The 19,855-nt window shown below is 32.7% G+C and overlaps 4 protein-coding genes and 1 pseudogene across 5 annotated transcripts; 4 read left to right on the forward strand and 1 right to left on the reverse strand.

Moving 5' to 3' along the window:
- Positions 1–43: 43 nt before the first annotated feature.
- LOC117231973 (28S ribosomal protein S31, mitochondrial) lies at positions 44–2,506 on the forward strand. The gene is made up of 7 exons (XM_033491014.1): positions 44–363; positions 481–625; positions 719–779; positions 842–968; positions 1,056–1,856; positions 1,921–2,117; positions 2,190–2,506. Exons 1-7 carry the CDS (start codon positions 338–340, stop codon positions 2,420–2,422), a joined length of 1,590 nt encoding a protein of 529 aa, XP_033346905.1. The 5' UTR covers positions 44–337; the 3' UTR covers positions 2,423–2,506.
- A 348-nt stretch (positions 2,507–2,854) lies between these two features.
- On the forward strand, positions 2,855–4,231 carry LOC117231975 (exosome complex component RRP41). 2 transcript variants are annotated; one of them, XM_033491016.1, is made up of 3 exons: positions 2,855–3,102; positions 3,179–3,472; positions 3,562–4,231. In XM_033491016.1, exons 1-3 carry the CDS (start codon positions 2,929–2,931, stop codon positions 3,904–3,906), a joined length of 813 nt encoding a protein of 270 aa, XP_033346907.1. In that variant the 5' UTR covers positions 2,855–2,928; the 3' UTR covers positions 3,907–4,231. The 2 variants fall into 2 exon arrangements, with proteins under 2 accessions (XP_033346907.1, XP_033346908.1); XM_033491017.1 differs by having other exon boundaries at positions 2,862–3,061.
- Positions 4,057–6,375, reverse strand: LOC117231974 (trifunctional enzyme subunit beta, mitochondrial). The gene is made up of 7 exons (XM_033491015.1): positions 6,171–6,375; positions 5,670–5,832; positions 5,226–5,601; positions 4,970–5,144; positions 4,629–4,909; positions 4,254–4,559; positions 4,057–4,165 (listed from the first exon to the last, which is right to left on the reverse strand). The coding sequence occupies exons 1-7, from the start codon at positions 6,223–6,225 to the stop codon at positions 4,121–4,123; spliced, it is 1,401 nt and encodes a 466-aa protein (XP_033346906.1). The 5' UTR covers positions 6,226–6,375; the 3' UTR covers positions 4,057–4,120.
- Positions 6,376–6,446: 71 nt separating this feature from the next.
- Positions 6,447–9,600, forward strand: LOC117231972 (protein lethal(2)denticleless). Its single transcript, XM_033491013.1, has 8 exons — positions 6,447–6,592; positions 6,765–7,009; positions 7,123–7,303; positions 7,380–7,608; positions 7,691–7,896; positions 7,977–8,179; positions 8,262–8,472; positions 8,547–9,600. The coding sequence occupies exons 1-8, from the start codon at positions 6,550–6,552 to the stop codon at positions 9,221–9,223; spliced, it is 1,995 nt and encodes a 664-aa protein (XP_033346904.1). The 5' UTR covers positions 6,447–6,549; the 3' UTR covers positions 9,224–9,600.
- Positions 9,601–11,933: 2,333 nt separating this feature from the next.
- Positions 11,934–13,296, forward strand: LOC117231977 (annotated as a pseudogene).
- The last annotated feature ends 6,559 nt before the right edge of the window (positions 13,297–19,855 follow it).

Raw genomic sequence — 19,855 nt, forward strand, 5'->3', positions numbered from 1 at the left:
CTATAAACTGTACATATCTATATGTAACCATGTACATATATATGTATTTATACGCTCATATTAAGTGAGTAATGTTGACATTTTTTTAAAATGAAATTTTAGAAACAATTTATCAAAAAGTTATATTTTATTAGAAAATATATATGTTAAGTTTACTGTTAACAAACATATTATTCGCAAAATCAGGAATGACTTTATTTAGGATCAATCCGTAACATGGTAATTTAGAATTTGACTAATTTGTGCTATAGATTTAATAGCAAATTAATTCTTATAGCAAAATAGAATAAAATAGTGTATATATGTAAGCAATATATGTATATAATAACGTAACGAAATGTTAGCTACGTTCTTTCTTTCGAAGTAAGTATTCATTTATATAATTTTAATAACCTTATTAACCTATCTATCAGTTCTATATGAACTACATGATAATTCAAATAAATAATATTACATAATCCCATAATTATTAACTTCTAGGAGTACTAAAACTCAAATTATATTGCCATTTCAAAGGTTAAATATTACGTTTAATGTAATAAGAACTAATTTGTCATCATCATCATCTGATTCTTCTTCTTCTGATTCTGATTCGGATGCTGAAATTTCTAATGAAATTAGAGATGTAAATATTTCGCTACCTTTAATATAAAACTTATTTCTTTTAATATGTGTGTCTATGCTTATAATTTTTATTTCATGTTCCTTTTCTCTGAAGAAATTAAGAGGTATAGACTACTTACAAAGTGCAAAAACAGCACGAAAAAGAAGACAAATAGGTAAGAAATTATAATTTATTTTAAGATAGATGCATAATAAGACAAGAAATTTCTCATCATAGAGCATGAGTTAACCAAAGCAGCCCAAATTTTAACTACAACATCAGACCAAGATAAAGGAAAAATTCTTTCAGTTTTGTTAGATAATATCAGTAAAATTCAGACTATAGTTAATACATCCAGTAAAAGGTTTAAGTATAACTTTTTTGCTTAAATTATATTTTTATTCTAATAAATGATCCTAATAAATTATATAAATATTGATGTTATTTGTAGTAAAGAAGATGAAGCTAAAGATAAGACAAGGACTATTAATAATGAATCTAAAGAACCACAAAAATTATCTACAATTCGTAAGCTTCAAAGTCGGCAAAAGGAAGTAAAGGATGTTAATGATAAGTTTGAAAGAAAATATGAAAGACAAAAGGAACCATCAATAATTGAAATGCTTAAAAGCCAGTCAAGTATGAGAAAGGATATTGATGATAAGTTTGAAATGAAATATGAAAGACGAATGGAACCATCTATCATTCATAAGCTTCAAAGTCAGCAAAAGGAAGTAAGGGATGTTAGTGATAAGTTTGAAAGAAAATATGAAAGACAAAAGGAACCATCAATAATTGAAATGCTTAAAAGCCAGTCAAGTATGAGAAAGGATATTGATGATAAGTTTGAAATGAAATATGAAAGACGAATGGAACCATCTATAATTCATAACCTAAAAAGTCAGCAAAAGGAAGTAAGGGATGTTAGTGATAAGTTTGAAAGAAAATATGAAAGACAAAAGGAACCATCAATAATTGAAATGCTTAAAAGCCAGTCAAGTATGAGAAAGGATATTGATGATAAGTTTCAAAAGGAATATGAAAGACGAATGGAACCGTCTGTCATTCATAAGCTACAAAGTCAGCAAAAGGAAGTAAGGGATGCTAGTGATAAGTTTGAAAGAAAATATGAAAGACAAAAGGAACCATCAATGATTGAAATACCAAAATATAAAACTCTGAGAAAATCATCTGTAATTGCAAAACTAATGAGCCAGCAAAAGGGATCCAGTATCATTGATGATAATGAGAGGTTGCATATTTTATTAAATAAATCTAAAAATTTATGGCTTAACCCATTAAAAAATTTTTTATAGGGATAATATAGATTATGAAAGAATCTTCGACGATTTTCCGGAAAATACTGATGTTCCTAAACTTAAAATGTGGGACACTTGGGAAAGGGAGCAATTGCAATTTTTAACATCTAAATACCCTACAAATGCATTTCAAGAAATGATTCAATGGTCTAAAGAAGGAAAACTATGGAAATTTCCTATAGATAATGAACAAGGTATGAGTAGAAAAATTAGACTGTGTTATTTTATATATAACTTATAAATATGATTCTTTATATGATATATAGGGATGGAAAAGGAGCAAAATGTGCATTTCTCAAAGCATGTATTCTTAGAACGTGAGTTGATACCATGGTGTCCTCCTAAGGGTCCAATACGACATTTTATGGAATTGGTATGTGTTGGACTTTCAAAGAACCCATATATGACAATTGAAGAAAAGTATAATCATATAATGTGGTATAAAAATTATTTTAACGATAAACATGATGTATTAGAAAAATTAGGAATTTTAGAATAGAACTAGTACAAAAAACTGGCAAAAAAAAAAACAAATTGAAATGTATTAACTGTTTTTTAAAAATAAAGATGAAATAAAATGATACAAGTAATTATGTAGTTGTTATTTGTTAAAAATATCTTATTTTATGTGCATTTCACTATCTTCATATTTTATTTAATGTTTTATAACGGAACGTTATTAAATGTTTATGAAACACTATATGTTTATAAACATTACTAGTTAAATAAATCCTATGAAAGTATTGATATTTCAAATTCAAATAAATGAAATAGTTAAATTAGATTTAAACATTTGAAATAAATTAATTTATGAAAAAAAGTATATCAATGCAATACTTTCTTATAAATTTATAAGGAAATCTTCAATAGTTTGTACTTTCAGCTAAAGTTGAGATCGATTAGGTCAAATCACTCAAGGGACTCACTTAAGACCGGTCCAAATCCACGATCTAGTTTTATCTTATAGGCTTATAGGTTACATTGGTTTTAAAATTCTTGAGAAAAATGATCGAAGCAGAAAATATTGAAGATCAAAGTGGGCTACGTCCAGATGGTAGGCGAGCATTAGAATTAAGGCAGATTCGTGTAAAAATGGGTGTTTTTGGTCAAGCCGATGGAAGTGCTTATATCGAACAGGGTAACACTAAAATTTTGGTTACAGTATATGGGCCTCATCAGGTTAACAACTTATCGTACGTTATAATTTTTATATTAATACATTGAACCATATACGATTAATGTTATGTTTATTTAGCCAAGAGGTTCTACAGGAAGAAATACAACTAAAGGCATAGTGAATTGTCAATATAGCATGGCGGTATTTAGTTTATCTTCTGGAGAACGTAAACGCAAACCAAGAGGAGATAGAAAGTCGCAAGAAAGATCTCTTCAATTAAAACATGCAATGGAAGCCATAATACATTTAGAAATATATCCTCGCTCACAGATAGATATTTATGTAGAAGCATTACAAGTTGATGGAAGTGAATATTGTACATCTGTAAATGCAGCTACACTTGCTTTAATTGATGCTGGAATTCCTATCAAGGTAATATATAAAATGAAACAAATGTCCTGTAACTTTCATTGGAAAAAGTACCTTTACCATTAAATTTATTATTGTTTTCTTTTTTGTAGAATTATGCTATAGGTTGCACTGTAACATTAATTAATAATCCATCTTCGGAAGATGAAGATAATACATTAGGGAGAGGAGTACTAGATGCAAATTATCTAGAAGAATGTGCTCCTGGTGTTACTTTGTCTGTTGTTGCATTACCAAATAGTGATAGTAAATCAAAAGATGGTTTGATAGTAGTAGCGCAAGGAGCAGGCCAAAGGTTGCATTTGTCTCAATTTGAGTCTTTAAAAGCTCGTGTATTATATGGATGTCAAGATATAAAAACTATTTTAGATCATGCAGTTAGACAATATTTAACAGAACAATCACTTCCTTCTCTTTTTCATGTTGCATTAAATTAGATATATTAACAAAAAATTGTACGCAAAAAATGTCAAATAATACACAATTTTTTTCATAAAAATCACATACAAAATTTTTTTTTAATATATTTATCTTATAAAGAATATATATATTTTATCATACACTATAATTGTACACAATCTCTTTTCTTTAAAGTAATATCCACATTTCTTTTGGAATATTTATATTCGTTCGTTTTCCCCTTTTTGCATCTCAAACCTTAGCACCAGGGTACCTTTCCATAATCATACCAACACCCTATAATTCATATAGTTATTAAAATAAATCTATTTAATATAAATATAAGATAATAATAATTGTGAATTATTTTTTATATGTCTTTTACCTGTCCTCCAGCTGCACAAGCTGCAATTATTCCAAATTGTTGATCTTCTTTGATAAGTCGGTTCGCGGTATGTGTAGCTAACCGAACTCCAGTTGCTGCAAATGGATGACCAATTGATAAAGATCCACCCCATGCGTTCCATTGATTAAGATCTGGTACTCCTACTTTTGAAGATCTTCCTAAGTAATTTTGTGCAAACCAATCAGAATCTAATGCTTTTAAATTAGCTAAAATTTGTCCCGCAAAAGCTTCATGTATTTCCCACACTCCAACGTCTTTAACATTTAATTTTGCTTTCTGGAGTATCTACAATTTATTTGAAACATTATGTGTTAAAATTCTAAAAATGCACATTTAACGACAATAAAGTATTACTTGTGGTATAACATAGGTTGGTCCTAAGAGCAATTGATCAATAGGATCCTGGGAAACATAAGTGAAATTTCTTAAATATGCTTTTGGAGTAAGACCAAGTTGAAGAGCTTTTTCTTCTGTCATTATCAAAGCTGCTGATGCTCCATCAGTTAAAAAAGATGCATTAGCAGCAGTAACTCCTCCATATGGTTTAACAAATGCTGGTTTTAATTTTTCTAATTGTTCAGGTGTTGAAACGCGAATACCATTGTCTTTATTTACTACCTCACTTACATTTGGAACTAGAAAAGATACCCAGATCAATTAACATATTTTATTTATTTCGTTTATTTTAATATTACCTTTATAGGGAACTACATCTGTGAGGTGTCCTTGTTGTTGTGCTTTAGCAGCCAAAGTATGTGAACGCAAAGCATATTCATCCTGTTCTTTCCTTGAAATTCCAAATGCAGCTGCTAATCTATCACCACTATGTCCCATAGTTTCATTACTAGAAAATTCAGCTACTGCAGGTAACTACGATTATATAAGTACAGTTAAATATAATATATAAGTAGATATAATTAAAGTATAATTTTGTTATAAAAGGTAATATACATCTGGTACAAAATATGATGGTCTAATACTAGTAAGAAGTTGTAACTTTTGCCCAATTGATTTTGCCTTATTAGCTTGTAACATCAATGATCTCATACGTCTACTATGTCTAATTGGTATATCTGACATGAATTCCACTCCACCTGCAACGATCACTTCATACACACCACATGCAATCAAACCCATACCAGTTGTAAGAGCTTGATTACTACTGATGCATGCCATTGTTACAGTGTGTGCAGGAGTACGATCACTGTATCCTGCTGCTAAAGCTGCTTCTCTCGCAATATTTGAAGTTCTTATTTCTTGCATTACTGTACCATAAACAATGTATTCAACAATTTCTTTAGGAAATTTAATTTTGTTTTGTAAGGCCCTTGTAATAAAATATGATATATTATTATAATTGAATTAGCATAAAAATTAGTGTTTAGGTTAACTTACACTAATGATTGTCTGGCAAGATCATATGCCATCAAGTTTTTATAACTTGTTCCAGATTGCAAAAATGGTGTTCTTACACCATCAATATATACAATGTTTTTAGCAGCATGATTGCTTTTAGTTGCATAAAACTTATTTGTTTTTAAATAATTTACTGCAGAACCTAAAGTACAAATAAATTACACATTCATAACATATTTAATAAGTATATTTTGCACTTGGAAATAATTGTATCTATTTTATTATGCTATAAATATAATAAGTGTGTTATAAAATTAGGAATCTTAAATAAATTTATTGACTGACTATATATTAGTAAAAAATCATTACACTGTATAAATAGCATCAGTGCTCATAAAAAGTTATTAAATCATTTTTATTTTAAAGTTTCCAATTTTGTACTTTGTACCTAAATAATTAAGAATCATTACTTGCGAATCATGTACTTGCATTGTTTTTATTGTTCTACAATGATTCATAGCACAAAGTAATTTAACATACCATATTTAGGAAATCCTCTCTTCATTAAAAAACTATTTTTTGCGAGAGAATGCATATTCAAAATTACTTTAAATTTAGCAGTTTTTAAAAATTTCGCTTCTTTTTATATATATTACTATTCCTTTTTACTGGTTACTTATGTACTACCATTTCCTCTCTGGTACCAGTAAATGTTGAACATGACATGGACTTTGATCTTTATTTCAGTCTTATTCTCAAAAAATTTTACTTGTGAACCTACCATTGCTCAACCATAATTGAATGTCCCTATTAGACTATCTTGATATAGAAGTGCGGGAAAACTGACAGATTTTCCCGCTTACAATTTAAGTATTTACACTATTTTGTGTAATAAATATTAATTTCATGCAGTTTCAGAATGAATTTAGTGCATTCTATTGTAGAACGAGAAAAAGGATCTGGTAATTTGCATTTTATGATCGTATATAATAAAAGATTTTGAAATATATTGCGAATATAAAAATGATAGGTTATACGTGACCCAACATAATGTTGTATTTAATCTAATGATTGTGCATGATATTCATTTTTTAAGATAAAACGTGAATTTTAAAGAAACAAACATTTTTTCAGCATCAATACACGATTATGATGTTGCTTTGTATCGTTTGAAATGTTATAAAGATGATGTGTATAAAGGTATAACACCAAATACAGATGCACTGGATTTTAATCCAGAACCACCAGTTTTTGCATGCCGATTTTGTACTACAAAAGGATACGAACAAATAATTGCTTTAGCTAATGAAGATGGAAAGATTGCATTACAAGATACAGATATCAAAAGTATGTCAAATCAACCTTTGGAAGGAACACAGGTATGCTTATTATATTGTATTGAGTCTTTAATCTTTTACATATAAAATCAAGTTACCATAAAGTATATTATTAAGAGTCTATAAGAAAAATATACTTAATTGATATCTTTCAGGCACATCGTAATGCAATATTTGATGTTGCTTGGATGCCAGGAGAATTAAAACTAGTTACAGCATCTGGAGATCATACTGCTAGACTTTGGGATGTATCTGGTTCTGAAATAAGACAAATTGATTGTTTCCATGCTCATATTAGAAGTGTTAAGACTGCAGTGTTTCGTTATCAGGATCAAGGTATCTCTTTAATACTTAATATGCTTTGACATACATATTGCACAAAACAAAATATTAATTAAAAAAAATGTTTTAGCTGTATTTGCAACTGGAGCTAGAGATGGCTCTATCATGATATGGGATATTAGAGCTAATCATTATGAACGACCTAAACCAGATAATTGTATTATTAATGCACATAATGTTGGAAATATAAGTAATGTACGACAGCGTAGGGTAATCACTCAATCATCCAGAGCACAAAGTATTACTGGTTTGGTATTTCAAGATGATTTCACTTTAATTTCATGTTCTGCTGGAGATGGGTAAGTTTAGTAAGTTAAATATACACTTGTATGAATTACTAATTAATGAACAAATAAAGTAATAATTATATTATTGACATAGTTTAATAAAAGTCTGGGATTTGCGTAAAAACTATACTGTTCACAAAAAGGATCCTTTAGCTAAACATACAATGAATTATACTGGACATAGTACAAGGAATGGATTTTCGTCATTGTTAATATGTCCTGCAACAATTACACTATATGCAAGTTGTATGGATAATATTATATATGCATATAATATATCATCTTACAATCCTAAACCAAGTAAGAATAATAATAAGAAACATTATTGATATGAAATTTTAAAATAATACTAATATTATTATTTCTTTTGCATATATTAGTTGCAGAATTTTATGGACATCAAAATCGTACTTATTATGTTAAAAGTTGTTTAAGTCCTGATGGACGTTATCTTGCTAGTGGTTCCAGTGATGAACTTGCATATATTTGGCACACAAACAAACCAGGAGCTCCAATTGTACAACTCTTAGGACATACAGAAGAAGTTACTTGCATTGCCTGGTCTAGTGTTCGAGAAACAAAAGTATTAACAACGATATCATTGTTGATTTTTAATATTAAAATTTATTATATGTAACATTAATACCCCTTTGAAAATTAAATAGATAGTAACATGTTCTGATGATTCGTGCCATCGAATTTGGAGAGTTGGCCATGAACATAAACTAGATAATGAAGAAATAGAAATACGTGGTCGTGCAGAAGCTATCTTTAATAAAAATCCATTGGAAAATCTAAAACTTGAAACTACACCAACTATTACGCGACGTTGGGTTATATCTCAAGAACATACACCAGGATCTGATACCACGCCTAGTATGTAATCATAAAATATTTAAACTATCATAACTACTATATTGTTATCAATGTTATTTTCTTTCTTTCATTAGATGCTACACCTGGACCAAGTTCATCAGATGCTTACAATCAAGTAGAAGATAGTCGAAATCAGTGTAATGTTACTACTTCAATGAAAAGAAATTATTTTCAAATGATGAGTGGATCCTGGTCTGATGGAAAATTTAAGTCAGTTTTATCTCCTATACAAGAAAACCTCACATCTGCTCGCGTTGCAAAACGTATTCATTTAGAAAATCGTGGTGCACGAAGATTGTTTAGTCCATGTAATGATAATAGTTCGTCACTGAACAGAGGCTACGAATCTGATGAACCCAGTACAAGTTCATCTAGTAGAGAAAACAGGAATAACGAAATTCATTTTTCACCTACGTTGAATCTTCCAAATTTTGTAATTGATGGCACAGCGCCGCATTTACTTCAGTTATCTCCAGAAAAGTACAAAGAAAATGTCGATTGGTTAACAAGAATACGAAGAGAAAAATATGGAAAAGTCAGAAAAACATTATCAGAAAAGTCGGCTAGCCCTGTTTCTTGTACAGTGCTTGCTAGGAGAAATACTAGATCACGATCGACAGAACCACAAAAAGTATCTAAAATGCCGAGAAATTCTCCTCTCTCTTTATTAAATTTCTTTAAAGTTACTGGAAAAGACTGTGAAACAAATATGTGTTGTGATGATAATGTAATACCTTCTGCAAAATCTTAAAAACAGCCATGAATTTCTTTATTTGTCAGAAAGATTGCATTTTATCTGTGTTAAATTTCATATAAACGTTTTATTAGAAATGTTTTATAACAAAAAATTACATTCAAAATGTTAACATACGAATGTGATACAAACATCAGCGCGCTTTTTGTTGTTTACTATGTAGTACCTTATAAAAATTTAATAAGACTCGAAACAATAAATATCATACTGTAAGATAAATATGACATACAAATGTTATAAAGTAGGTGAAAATAGATTATATACTCACAAGTGTCATGTTCGAGTGATAACAGCATACCTTTTATACGCAATCATAAATTATATTTATAATATATTACAATAATAAAATATTTTGTTAATTTTTTTTACTAATATTTACTTTTTTTCAATATAGTAACACATGAAGGTTTAAAACAAATAAACAGATCTTAAATTTTATTTCCATCATATATATTTTTTGTTCAGTTGAGAACAAAATACTTTTACTGCTTGAGAAAGTAGCTTAATTTCAACTGCATTTAGTTCATAAATGAATCAATATATAGAAATTAAATAATGTTTAAAATTTAGAATATTCAAACTATGAAATTTTACCTTTCGTGGAGTTAATTCAACTCTTTTTGTTTCCACTACTTGATTACATAATTATTTATTACTTTTTTCTTTTTTCTAACCTTCAGACGCGAAAGAAAATTGTCATCCTTTGGACCTACATAATAGAGGTAATTTTCCATGATCGTGATTATATATATAATTTTATTCCATATTATATTTGTTTAATTACCAATTTTCACTTTTAAAGATGGTGGTGATTATTAAACTTGTAACATGTCTGTACTAGAAGTTCTCGAAGGAAGTGTTTGACAATGGCGAGCGTTGTGTCCAGCAGCATTTAAAATATCGATCAGAAGGTTCTTCGTAACTCGATCGTAGAAGGAACAAACGAACGAAACAGGCAGGAAAAGATGTTATTTCCGTTCCCTTTTCTTTTTCATCCGAGTCATTTATCGTAAGATCGATCATCTCTTGTATTTTTTTTACAAACTTTTCCCCGAAACGATCTTCCTGCTCGTGAATTTTCTTTTCCTCTGTTCGTTTTTCTTTTTGCATCTTTGGCGGTTCAAGGATACGCGGTTCATTCTAAGGAGCATTTACGTCTCACCGATTGTTTCAATTTTCGCGATTTCGTCGCTCTTTATGAATTTTTCAATTTGCGCTTCATTTGCCCGCGAAATTCAAATTTAACAAATCGACGAATGAAATCGGCAAATTACTAATGACGTTTGTCATATGACGTAACGTTATTCGATTAAAAACGCATTCTTATTAAATTTGAAAATGAATTGAACTTCGTGGTTTGAGATGAAAGCGAGGATAAGCGAAGAAATTGTAAGAAATGAGCGAAATCGTTCGAATGAGAGTAATACGATGACCCACAGGCGATTATTAAGTTTTCACTGGTCTTGAATTGCCGAAGCTCGAGTTCTCCTTCTTCCTTTAATTTTAAACGAAACGTTTGTGTAATGCGCGCATGCAAGTATGTTTATGGAGGGAGAGTCAGAACATGTAGAAAAAGCCTTTAACGTCTTCTTCCACGATCTCCGCCCTGCTTTTACCTCTCGATGACTTCTTTTACTTTTTATTTAATGCCCCTTGCCCTCCCCCGTTCTCTTCTGTTGTTTTTAATTATTTATATCAACTCGAGAATGGAGCGACTGCGCGTCACGGTCGACAGTACGAGCAACAAGGAAAACAGAGAAAAAAAGATGCGATCTTTTGTATTTAATTTGTTTAATAAAAAAATCATTGATCATAGTACAACAGCCCCGAGTGCGTTTTTGGTTTCGTGGAAGGAAATCAAAGCTCTTTCCTCGTTTATTTACATTACATATTTATACACGCGTCGAAATGCCTTTAATCCTTCATTTAGTCCTCTGATCCGTCGTTCAGTTCCACGCGGCGAATATAACCGAGGATAAAACGAAAATTAACCCTTAGAAGCTGTTGTTCAAGAAAGTCTCGCTAATACTATCGTGAATGAAATTTCACCCCTGGCTCGGCACATTTTTGGTTATTTTCATAAATGACGAAGTCAAGCAAATGCAATTGACGGGCTCGCAGCAACAATTTAAATTGTATTTGTTGGAAGAGAGAGTAAACTATAGGTTTCATACTCGAGTGTGTCTGATATTTAGAAATACAAAGGTTTATAACTAGGAATATTAGCCGATTGTGAATTTATAGCGCGTTTCAAAAAATTAGTTTCTGTTGGTTTACTCAAATTAGTTTCAGTCAATCAGTTTCAGCGTTGTCTTTATTGTATGCAATAAAAAAGTAGGAAATTTATCGATTGTAATTATTAATATAAGACAAAACTCTGAGTAACGTTGAATATAACGTACGATTAATATATTACGAAGAAACAAAATTTGTGCACAAAGTGAAACTTCGCTCATGGTAGCCTTTAAGGGTTAAAAATGGGACAAAACAAGTACAAAAGAAACGATAGAGAAATAATAAGCGAACAACCAAATTAAAAGAGAAAAAAAGCGAAAAGGAAAGGAGAAAATTAGAAGAGCAAAAGAAAGGAAGTTGGAGTAGAAAAGTGAGAAAAGTCTTTCGTCATCGAATGGCTCATCTAATATGGCTTTTTGTAGATAATAAGGTCCTTCCGTGATGTTTCAATTGTTTTCCTCTTTCGATCGATTTCTGTGTACGGTATATATTTATTGACGAAAACGACCGTGCAAAATCGAGAGAAAGCATCGAATTTTTCCATTTTTACCATTTTTCCAACGCCACTGAGTTTCGGTTTAGAAGCTTATTTCGACGTGAACGAGAGGATGTTTTCCACGATGTACGATCGAGACACACGCGCAACTAGCGAGGCGACGACCACTGTAATCGTTTCGATTCTTTGCTCTACAAGGTGAAAGCGTTTTAACTCTTTATTTGGCGACTGATTGAAACGATCGAGGATAATTTGGTTAACTATCGGATAAATTGCTTAACAAAGTTTATTGTTTGTTTCATGTTTGGTACTATCTTAAAAATAAAATGTGACTTCTCAATGTCCGGTTAAAAAGAGTTCTTGTTTATTTTATTGATATCTAGTAGTTTCTTGATGTCAGGCCGAGACAACAATTTAATTAAGCCTTTATCAAACTTCTTATTTATATATTTAGGTATCATTTTGTATGCTTATTGCTGGAACAATGTGGATGTACATTTTTATGGACACGTATTTTTTTAAGGAAATCGCTGAAGGAATTGAATCAAAATGGAAATTCGTTTCATTTATTAGATATCGTAATAGGTATTTTACTTTCAATATTTTATATATTTTTTCAGAAATACATCAATATTCGTTATCTAGATACATTGTTATTTTCCTATCATTGATTCGTCACTGTATAATTCATTTATGGTAGTTCTTAATTTCTTCGTCAAAGCGGAGAAGCAAAGAAAAAATGAGATTTTTGTGGGTTGATTTCGGCGAGACTATTTGATTTCATATATTCATTATCGTACGTAGTTTCAATTGAAAGTAAAAAAAGAAGGTGAAGGAAAACGGGGTACAAAATTACGATTTATCGTAGCTCTTTGAGTATCGTACTTTTTACGAAATATATCTAAAATTCAGAAACGAAGAAAGGAAGGTTGTGTATTTTTATTAGGAAGAGAAACGAATAGAGAAAAGAATGGAACGGTGGCCAAATAAAGAGTTAGAAGATCGTATTTTTATAAGATTTGTTACGAAATAGAACGATAAGCTGGAAATACCGAAGGTCAATGAGAGGGTACCGTATATAAAAGGAGAATCCGTGGGAACGAAACTGGTGGTGATACTACTGCTACTATTTTGTACGATATGATGTTCTTGTATATCTGTCTGCCGTATGTATAGGAACGAAGTCTACCGATTATTAAAATAGATGGTTCAAATTGTATCGAACACGTATTAAACGATTTGTAGCGTGATGGACACAAAACTCCGGCTGTCTTTACGATGAGTCATTTACGACGTTGTTCCCATTAATGTACACCTGTAAAATCCCTATCGAACAATATACGAGCTATTAAAAGATTGGCAAAGGCTACTTTGTAATTCATTCACGTGCCACGTCTCTTTGATTAAATATTAAAATAATAAACATTAATTGGAATTATTAAATCTTCTTATTTTTATAAAATAGCAATTTTCATTCGAGGTCTTCGAATCTTCTTTATACGTATCGTTGCTCCGATTTTCTGGATCTTTACTTTGCATCTATTAGACTTTACTTTCAATTATCAGATTTGTACCTTTTAGATATCAGATTTTGTTCGTGGAAAAGGAGACTTTGATATCTTTAGTATCGAGCAATTGAAATTATCGTAACCTCCTAACAAATGGAAATTATATCTTATTTATAGATATTATTTATATTAGTTTTAATTATCAGATTTTGTTCGTGGAAAACACACTTTGTATCTTTAGTATCGAACAATTGAAATTATCCCAGCCTTCTAAAAAATGCAGCTAAATCTAATTCATAGCGGTACAGAACCTATTTTTATCCGAATAATTTGCAAAATTAACGTCGATGATATCATGTTACGTTATTCAAATCGTTGTAGCTGGTTTGATTAGATTCTGCGATTGCAAAATGCAAAATTGCAGGTTGTTTCCAGGATCGACACGTGGCATCGACGACCACCTGTTGCTTTAGGCAGGAACCAACTGACAGCAAAGGGTTAGCGAAGTCAGCTGTGCGTAAAATTGCGACTCGAATGCATCGTCTTTGAAATGTTTCTTCCTTTGTAGAACGTTGGTTCTACAACAGCAAGCATGTGAACGTTACGAATCGATGCTTCACAGAGTTATATCGAATCCTTCAGAAAATTAACACGAAGATAATTTTAAAAGCGATCTTTAAAGAGATTTTTCGACAAACTTTGTAAAGTTCTAATCTCCTTATCCTAATACGAAATTAAGTAACAAATTTGTTAGTGAAGTTTTACTCGAAATGAAAAGAAATACGTTCAATTTTCTATATCAGAAGATTGATTATAAAATTCTAGTCAACAAATAGTATTGTTGGGATTATCGTAATACGGAGATTACGATTGATACTATTTTATGAATTGTACAATGTTTTGTACATGTTTCTTCGCTTATGGAACCTGTGAAAGATCGATTACTTGATAAAACAGTAATTCCGGTCGATAAGATTATTATTTGTTTACTTTGTTTCTAGCCGATTAAGTTTTATGCGAAACTACTTGGTGTTCGCTACAATGTTATTAAAACTACAGCTATCGACCTGTAACATTTTACAAGAAGTATGCCACATAATCGAGCTGTTCTACAGTTATACCTTTGATCAACTCGATAAATTACAGACCAGACAAAAATGGCGATATTACAAACATTACTGCATTTGTAATTTGCTCTGCGAATTAAGATTAATATAAATAATTACGTTCTTAAGATAACTACAATCATAGGAGTAAGTTTTTGTCATTTGTCATTTTGTCCAAAGTTATTTGTTTTAGTATTTTTCTACAAGTCGAACAGTAATTATCCAACAGAGTAATGAAATTGGAAAACTTATAAAACTAAAGTTAATTAGTTTTTTTCCCAAGAGGTTTAGCCGTAATTAAAGTGATGTAATACGTATAACTATGTTTTTATCTCAAAAAGGGCGAACATCAATTTTGCTAGACTCGTGCGTGACTTTAACAATCGTAAAAAGAAGACTACGAAATCTGTCAGTAGTTGTTTGGAGTTGCCAGCTAAGAACTGACATTTTAAAAACTAAACAATTACTTGAATCATTTTTTATTAAAAATTCCTAACATTGGAGTCTTTATTTTCGCTTTAAATAATTCTCAGATAATCGTCAAGTTTCGTCCGGTTTATTGAAATTCAAGCACTCACAGTTTACTATTTCAAACGTACATATTTTCATAAACGTAACTGTAAAAACCGGCCTCTCAAGCTTTCAACATCGTGATGTTCCTTAACCGTTTTAGCAGCGCGCAGATAATTAATGATTTCCATTTTCAGAATCGGTTCAGACGGGCAATTTCCAGACGAAACAGTATCATGGAAATAGAGCGTGGCTTTAGTACATATAGCATTATTTTAAAAAAATGTATCTTCGTTCGATCTCCGTTATATCTCCGCTTGTTTCTCAGTGACTTTCAAATTAACCGGCAATTAAATTTATTAACGCATCATCTCGATTATGTAATACCTGTTGCGAAAAATGTAATACTTAATATAAAGACGTAACAGATGATGGACGTTTAAAATTGCGAGGAACGTAATACTTAATAAAGACGTAACAGTTGATGGATGTTTGAAATTCCATTCGAAGAAATAATTTTAATAGCGTGTATGCGTGATCTTACGATACCATTCAGAAAGAAATATTTTTCATATCGTTTGCTATTATTTGCGATATCTTACTAACAACAAGTATCTTTTTAAACGTAACACTTTCTTTTTTACTCTCGACATTGACATTGCACTAATTACAGATGATAAGTGTGGTACCGATAATTTGAAATAAACACGAGGGTTAAAAAATATGTGGGCGATATTTGTAGGGGCGCCTCCAGGATTCAAGCTAGGCGAAGAAACATCACGCACGACAACGTAGATTACAGTTTATTTTTCAAGTTACAAAGTATCTGACGCGTTATGCTATACACGAAATATTATTATAAATCTTATTATAAATCTTCTTAAAAGAGGAAGAGTATTCCCAATATATACGGGCATGATCACTAGGATTTTCGTTCAAAAATTCACGAAAAAAAAAAAAAAAAACGTGGAAATATGGAACGAGGTCGATTGCAATTTCTTGATCGCGTGACACGAGGTCAATTTTTTTGTTCGCGTTATACGAGAGTGATTGGAATTTTTTTGATCGCGATATATTGGACGGTAGTTGCGATCCTTTGATCGCATTATACAAAGACGACTACGTCTTTTTGATCGTCGCGTACGAATACGTACTGTACTTAATCTGATCTATAATCGGGATCCTGATACCGATTCCCGGAGAACAGAGATCTATCGCGTTCACCTACGTCTCCCCTCCCCGCGTACTTTTTGCACTACACTCTACCTCCTACCATCGTTTCGCCATTTCCCTCTCTCCGGCGAGTTGATGCACGATGCAGGGGAGAAAGACACGCCGCCTTCTGACCGGCTCGTAGTTGCTCGAAAACCTCTCTTACCTGCGCCGTGCGCTCGGTTTTATCCTTCGACACGTTTCCGATCGGTCTCGTTGTCGCGTGTCCTGTCCGTATCTACCGCGCGAACCCTGACCTTCCGCCATTTTGGTCGCGCCGCCGCTTCCGGCTCGTCGCCAAACCCTCGGCCGCCGTTCTTACCGATCGAGCGATATCGCGGCCCCCAATCGATCGAACTTCGCCGGGAAACATGTTCGAAAACGCGCGGTCTGCGCGCTCCTACGTCGACTCGATCCTCGTTCGCGCCAGCAACGCGATGTTTTGATCTATTCTCGATCCTCCTTTCGGAGGATATCGCGATAATTCACGAGACTCGTCGATAGCAAATAGATTGAGAAATCAAATTGCAATCGTTGGAGGATCGTCGCTGGAAATTTGTACTCTGACAAAAGTCTGGATAAAATTGCAAAGATCGAAAGACACTCGTTGTGCGTGTATGTGTGATTGTTGTTATTACGCGGTAAAGAGAAGTCGAGAAGTGTGTTTCAGGGGGGTTGTTTGGTGCTTAGGAGCGTGGTTGATACTGCGACGAAGTGAGTAGAGACATCAGTCGTGCTTGCAGAGTGGAATAGGATTTCTAAGGGATTCTTATTCGTAAGAGAAGGGAACTATTGGTTGCGAAGACTCGGTGATCGTTCGAAAATTCCGCACAACTTTCCTACGCGTGTAAGATTGTTGAATAAAACAATTTGCGGAATAAATAAGAGGAAGAAACGGTACAAGAATCTTAGAAAGTTTCTTACTTTCAACAAAGCTAACAAAGTACCTTTAAAAGAGTCTTTCTATATTATCTGCAAACATTAAAAAATCTTCACGGTCAACCGTTACTTTATCAGAGAAGAAGAGATACAGTCGAAGAACCAATAGGAAGCAAATCCAATTACGATACCTTTGTACAATTAAGAAACAATTGCGCTTAATGCAACGAGACAAATGTTCCATCGATCATAACACGTCTTTGCCTCCAATCAGGGAGTACCAAGCACTTTCTAGGAAGACCCAGTAGCCGATTCAACGCCGCAGAGTCCAACTTGGACATCTAGAAGTTGGATGGCCAAGTTTGGACGCCTCGACGAATCCGTTTCCAGTTGAAGCAGCCTCGAAAGCGTAATTCCAGCGACTATCGACTAGTCTATCGTTTCACGACGACAGTATCGTCACGAATCTCGTGCACAAAGACCTAACCGCGAGAAAATCGATCGGAAATTCAAATAGCTGATCAATGTTCGACGAGATCTGGCTCTAAATAAATTGCAAACTTTCGATCGGGTATCTGTTCGTTAAGACTCGTGCAACGAAGGTAGTCGTCGAAAGGACTGATCAACAGGTTGCTGATCTAGATAGAGCTACACCACGGGATTGTTGGTTAACTTGCTCTCAAGAGGAAGTCCAAGGAACTCGAGATCGAGAGTTCTGTCTTCTGGCACGAGAGTTCCTCGTCTCTTGCTGTCCGATCGAGAGGAAAACGAGGCCCGGTACCACAGAGGGATTAGATTGGCAAGTTGCCGGGTGATAATCCGAGTATTGCGGGTTCTAAGGATGGAAATTTGGCGGAGACGAAGTTTCGACGAACACGTGCAGTGAAAGGTTAAATTGTTCGCCGTGAAGTTTCACAGTTCACCGTAGGAAGGAATTTTAGCGTGATCGATCGGTAATTATTTCTTTTGTCGTAGCGAGGACGAATAAAGTGTCTTAAATTGGAGATTAGGAAATTTTAGCACGAGCGATCGATAACTTTTTTCTTCGTGAGAATCTAAGTGTTTTGTACTCTTGAAAGATTAAAGAAATGTTCTGAATGAAAAACAGCTTCAGATTAGCCGATAACTTTGTTTCCTTTGAAGACGAGCAAAGTGTCTTGGTCTTGGGATTAGGAAATCGAGATCGGGAAATGTTCTAAATGATAAGTAAATTAATCGATAATAGTTCGATGATTCATAAAGTGATTTTTTTTCGTTTTCTTTTTTTAATCGAAGAGATACGGCGATCATTAGAGTAGAAAAGAAAGAATTAGGTTAGCGAGGGAATTGAGATAACCAGGCGAGAAAACCGGTTTGAAAAGTGTCGTATCGAGGATCGTAGTGTAAAATCGTGGAATAAATCACCGGCTTAGTTTGTTCAAAGCCTATTCAGACGCAACCTGATAATAAGCCGTATTGACATTTCGAAGATAACGAATAATATATCGTTGACACGATAAAGAGGAGTCGATTTGTAGAAAAATATAGCAACAACGGATTCGATTTAAAGTTCCGGGATTGAATTAAATCTTCATGAACCGATAGAGAATCGCCGTTTCGATGTAATATTTATTGCTTTTTTAAATCAGAAATCCTTATTTCAGTGATCGTGCTTCTATGAAACGTTTCTTTTCTTCGGATCATTTTATTCAATGGACATTGTACAGCACGAAACGAAGCTTTTCACAATGGAAATAAGATTCCAATCGCAACATTGTTAGTAGAAACATATTTCTTCCATTAATCAAAGATCGAATCAAAAGAGGAGTTCGTTGATCAAAAGTGTAATAAAATCGAGTGAAATATCGTATCGGGAAGTTAAACCGCAATCGCGAAACTTCCACTTCAATCGAGTCTAACGAACTCGAACAACTTCTGGAATTAAGGGCTGCAACATCGTTGAAGATTAAACTCGAAGGCCACGAATTTATTGTTCCCAAGGAATACCACGAGCTTTCTCGTAAAATAAGAAACTCGAGATTATTGAAGATAATAAAGGAAGGAATTTTAAGACTTCGTAAAAGTGTACTCCGTTGTAATCAGGATTAAATACAGCTTCGTTATACATACTTTCTACCCGCGTAGAATTATTGCAATCAATTATAAATTTTTCTAATTTCATAACTCACTTTTCCCAGCGAAGCATTCTCGTTAATTTGTATAATATTCCCGTTGTTTGCGCAAACAAATTTTTCGAAATAGAATTTGCAAATTTTCAGAAGTTATTCGTTTAATTATTACTTTTCGAAACAAAAGAGTTTCTCTAATTAAAAGTAATTCGTTAAAATTAAAACTTCATTGAAGGCGAGTGTGCGTACAGGCCATTGATTTCAGCGTAAGACAATTATACTAAATTACGATGCAAGGATAGCTTGCAAAGATTATATAAATTTTGTTCGCAGTAGAAGAAAGGAAAAAGAAAGTAGAAGGTGAAGAAGGATCAAAGATTTAATAGATCGACGAAAGAAAGACAGAAAAGTGTAAAAGTTCAGAGAACTTCGTTAACGCTACAGCGGAGAAAGCTTCCTAGTACTTTGTAAAAGCTAGGTAAGCAAGTTGAGGAAGTTTACGGAACTTCACGAAAGGTACAGAAGCGTGCTAACGATTCTCAGAGAATTTCACAAAAGCTATAGAGATAAGTTAA

This window comes from Bombus vosnesenskii, unplaced genomic scaffold (assembly GCF_011952255.1).
Source record: "Bombus vosnesenskii isolate JDL3184/JDL3185 unplaced genomic scaffold, Bvos_JDL3184-5_v1.1 scf7180000013277, whole genome shotgun sequence".
Taxonomy (NCBI): Eukaryota; Metazoa; Arthropoda; class Insecta; order Hymenoptera; family Apidae; genus Bombus; species Bombus vosnesenskii.

Coding starts and splice junctions, on each gene's coding strand:
- LOC117231973 (XM_033491014.1), top strand. CDS start 338: ATGTTAGCTACGTTCTTTCTTTCGAA. Junction 626..718: donor TTTCTAATGAAATTAGAGAT/GTAAATATTTCG, acceptor TTTTCTCTGAAG/AAATTAAGAGGTATAGACTA. Junction 2,118..2,189: donor TCCTATAGATAATGAACAAG/GTATGAGTAGAA, acceptor TATGATATATAG/GGATGGAAAAGGAGCAAAAT.
- LOC117231974 (XM_033491015.1), bottom strand. CDS start 6,225: ATGCATTCTCTCGCAAAAAATAGTTTTTTAATGAAGAGAGGATTTCCT. Junction 5,602..5,669: donor CTTGCCAGACAATCATTAGT/GTAAGTTAACCT, acceptor TTTTATTACAAG/GGCCTTACAAAACAAAATTA. Junction 4,166..4,253: donor CTTGTGCAGCTGGAGGACAG/GTAAAAGACATA, acceptor TATGAATTATAG/GGTGTTGGTATGATTATGGA.
- LOC117231975 (XM_033491016.1), top strand. CDS start 2,929: ATGATCGAAGCAGAAAATATTGAAGATCAAAGTGGGCTACGTCCAGAT. Junction 3,103..3,178: donor CAGTATATGGGCCTCATCAG/GTTAACAACTTA, acceptor ATGTTTATTTAG/CCAAGAGGTTCTACAGGAAG. Junction 3,473..3,561: donor ATGCTGGAATTCCTATCAAG/GTAATATATAAA, acceptor TCTTTTTTGTAG/AATTATGCTATAGGTTGCAC.
- LOC117231972 (XM_033491013.1), top strand. CDS start 6,550: ATGAATTTAGTGCATTCTATTGTAGAACGAGAAAAAGGATCTG. Junction 6,593..6,764: donor AGAACGAGAAAAAGGATCTG/GTAATTTGCATT, acceptor ACATTTTTTCAG/CATCAATACACGATTATGAT. Junction 8,473..8,546: donor AGGATCTGATACCACGCCTA/GTATGTAATCAT, acceptor TTCTTTCATTAG/ATGCTACACCTGGACCAAGT.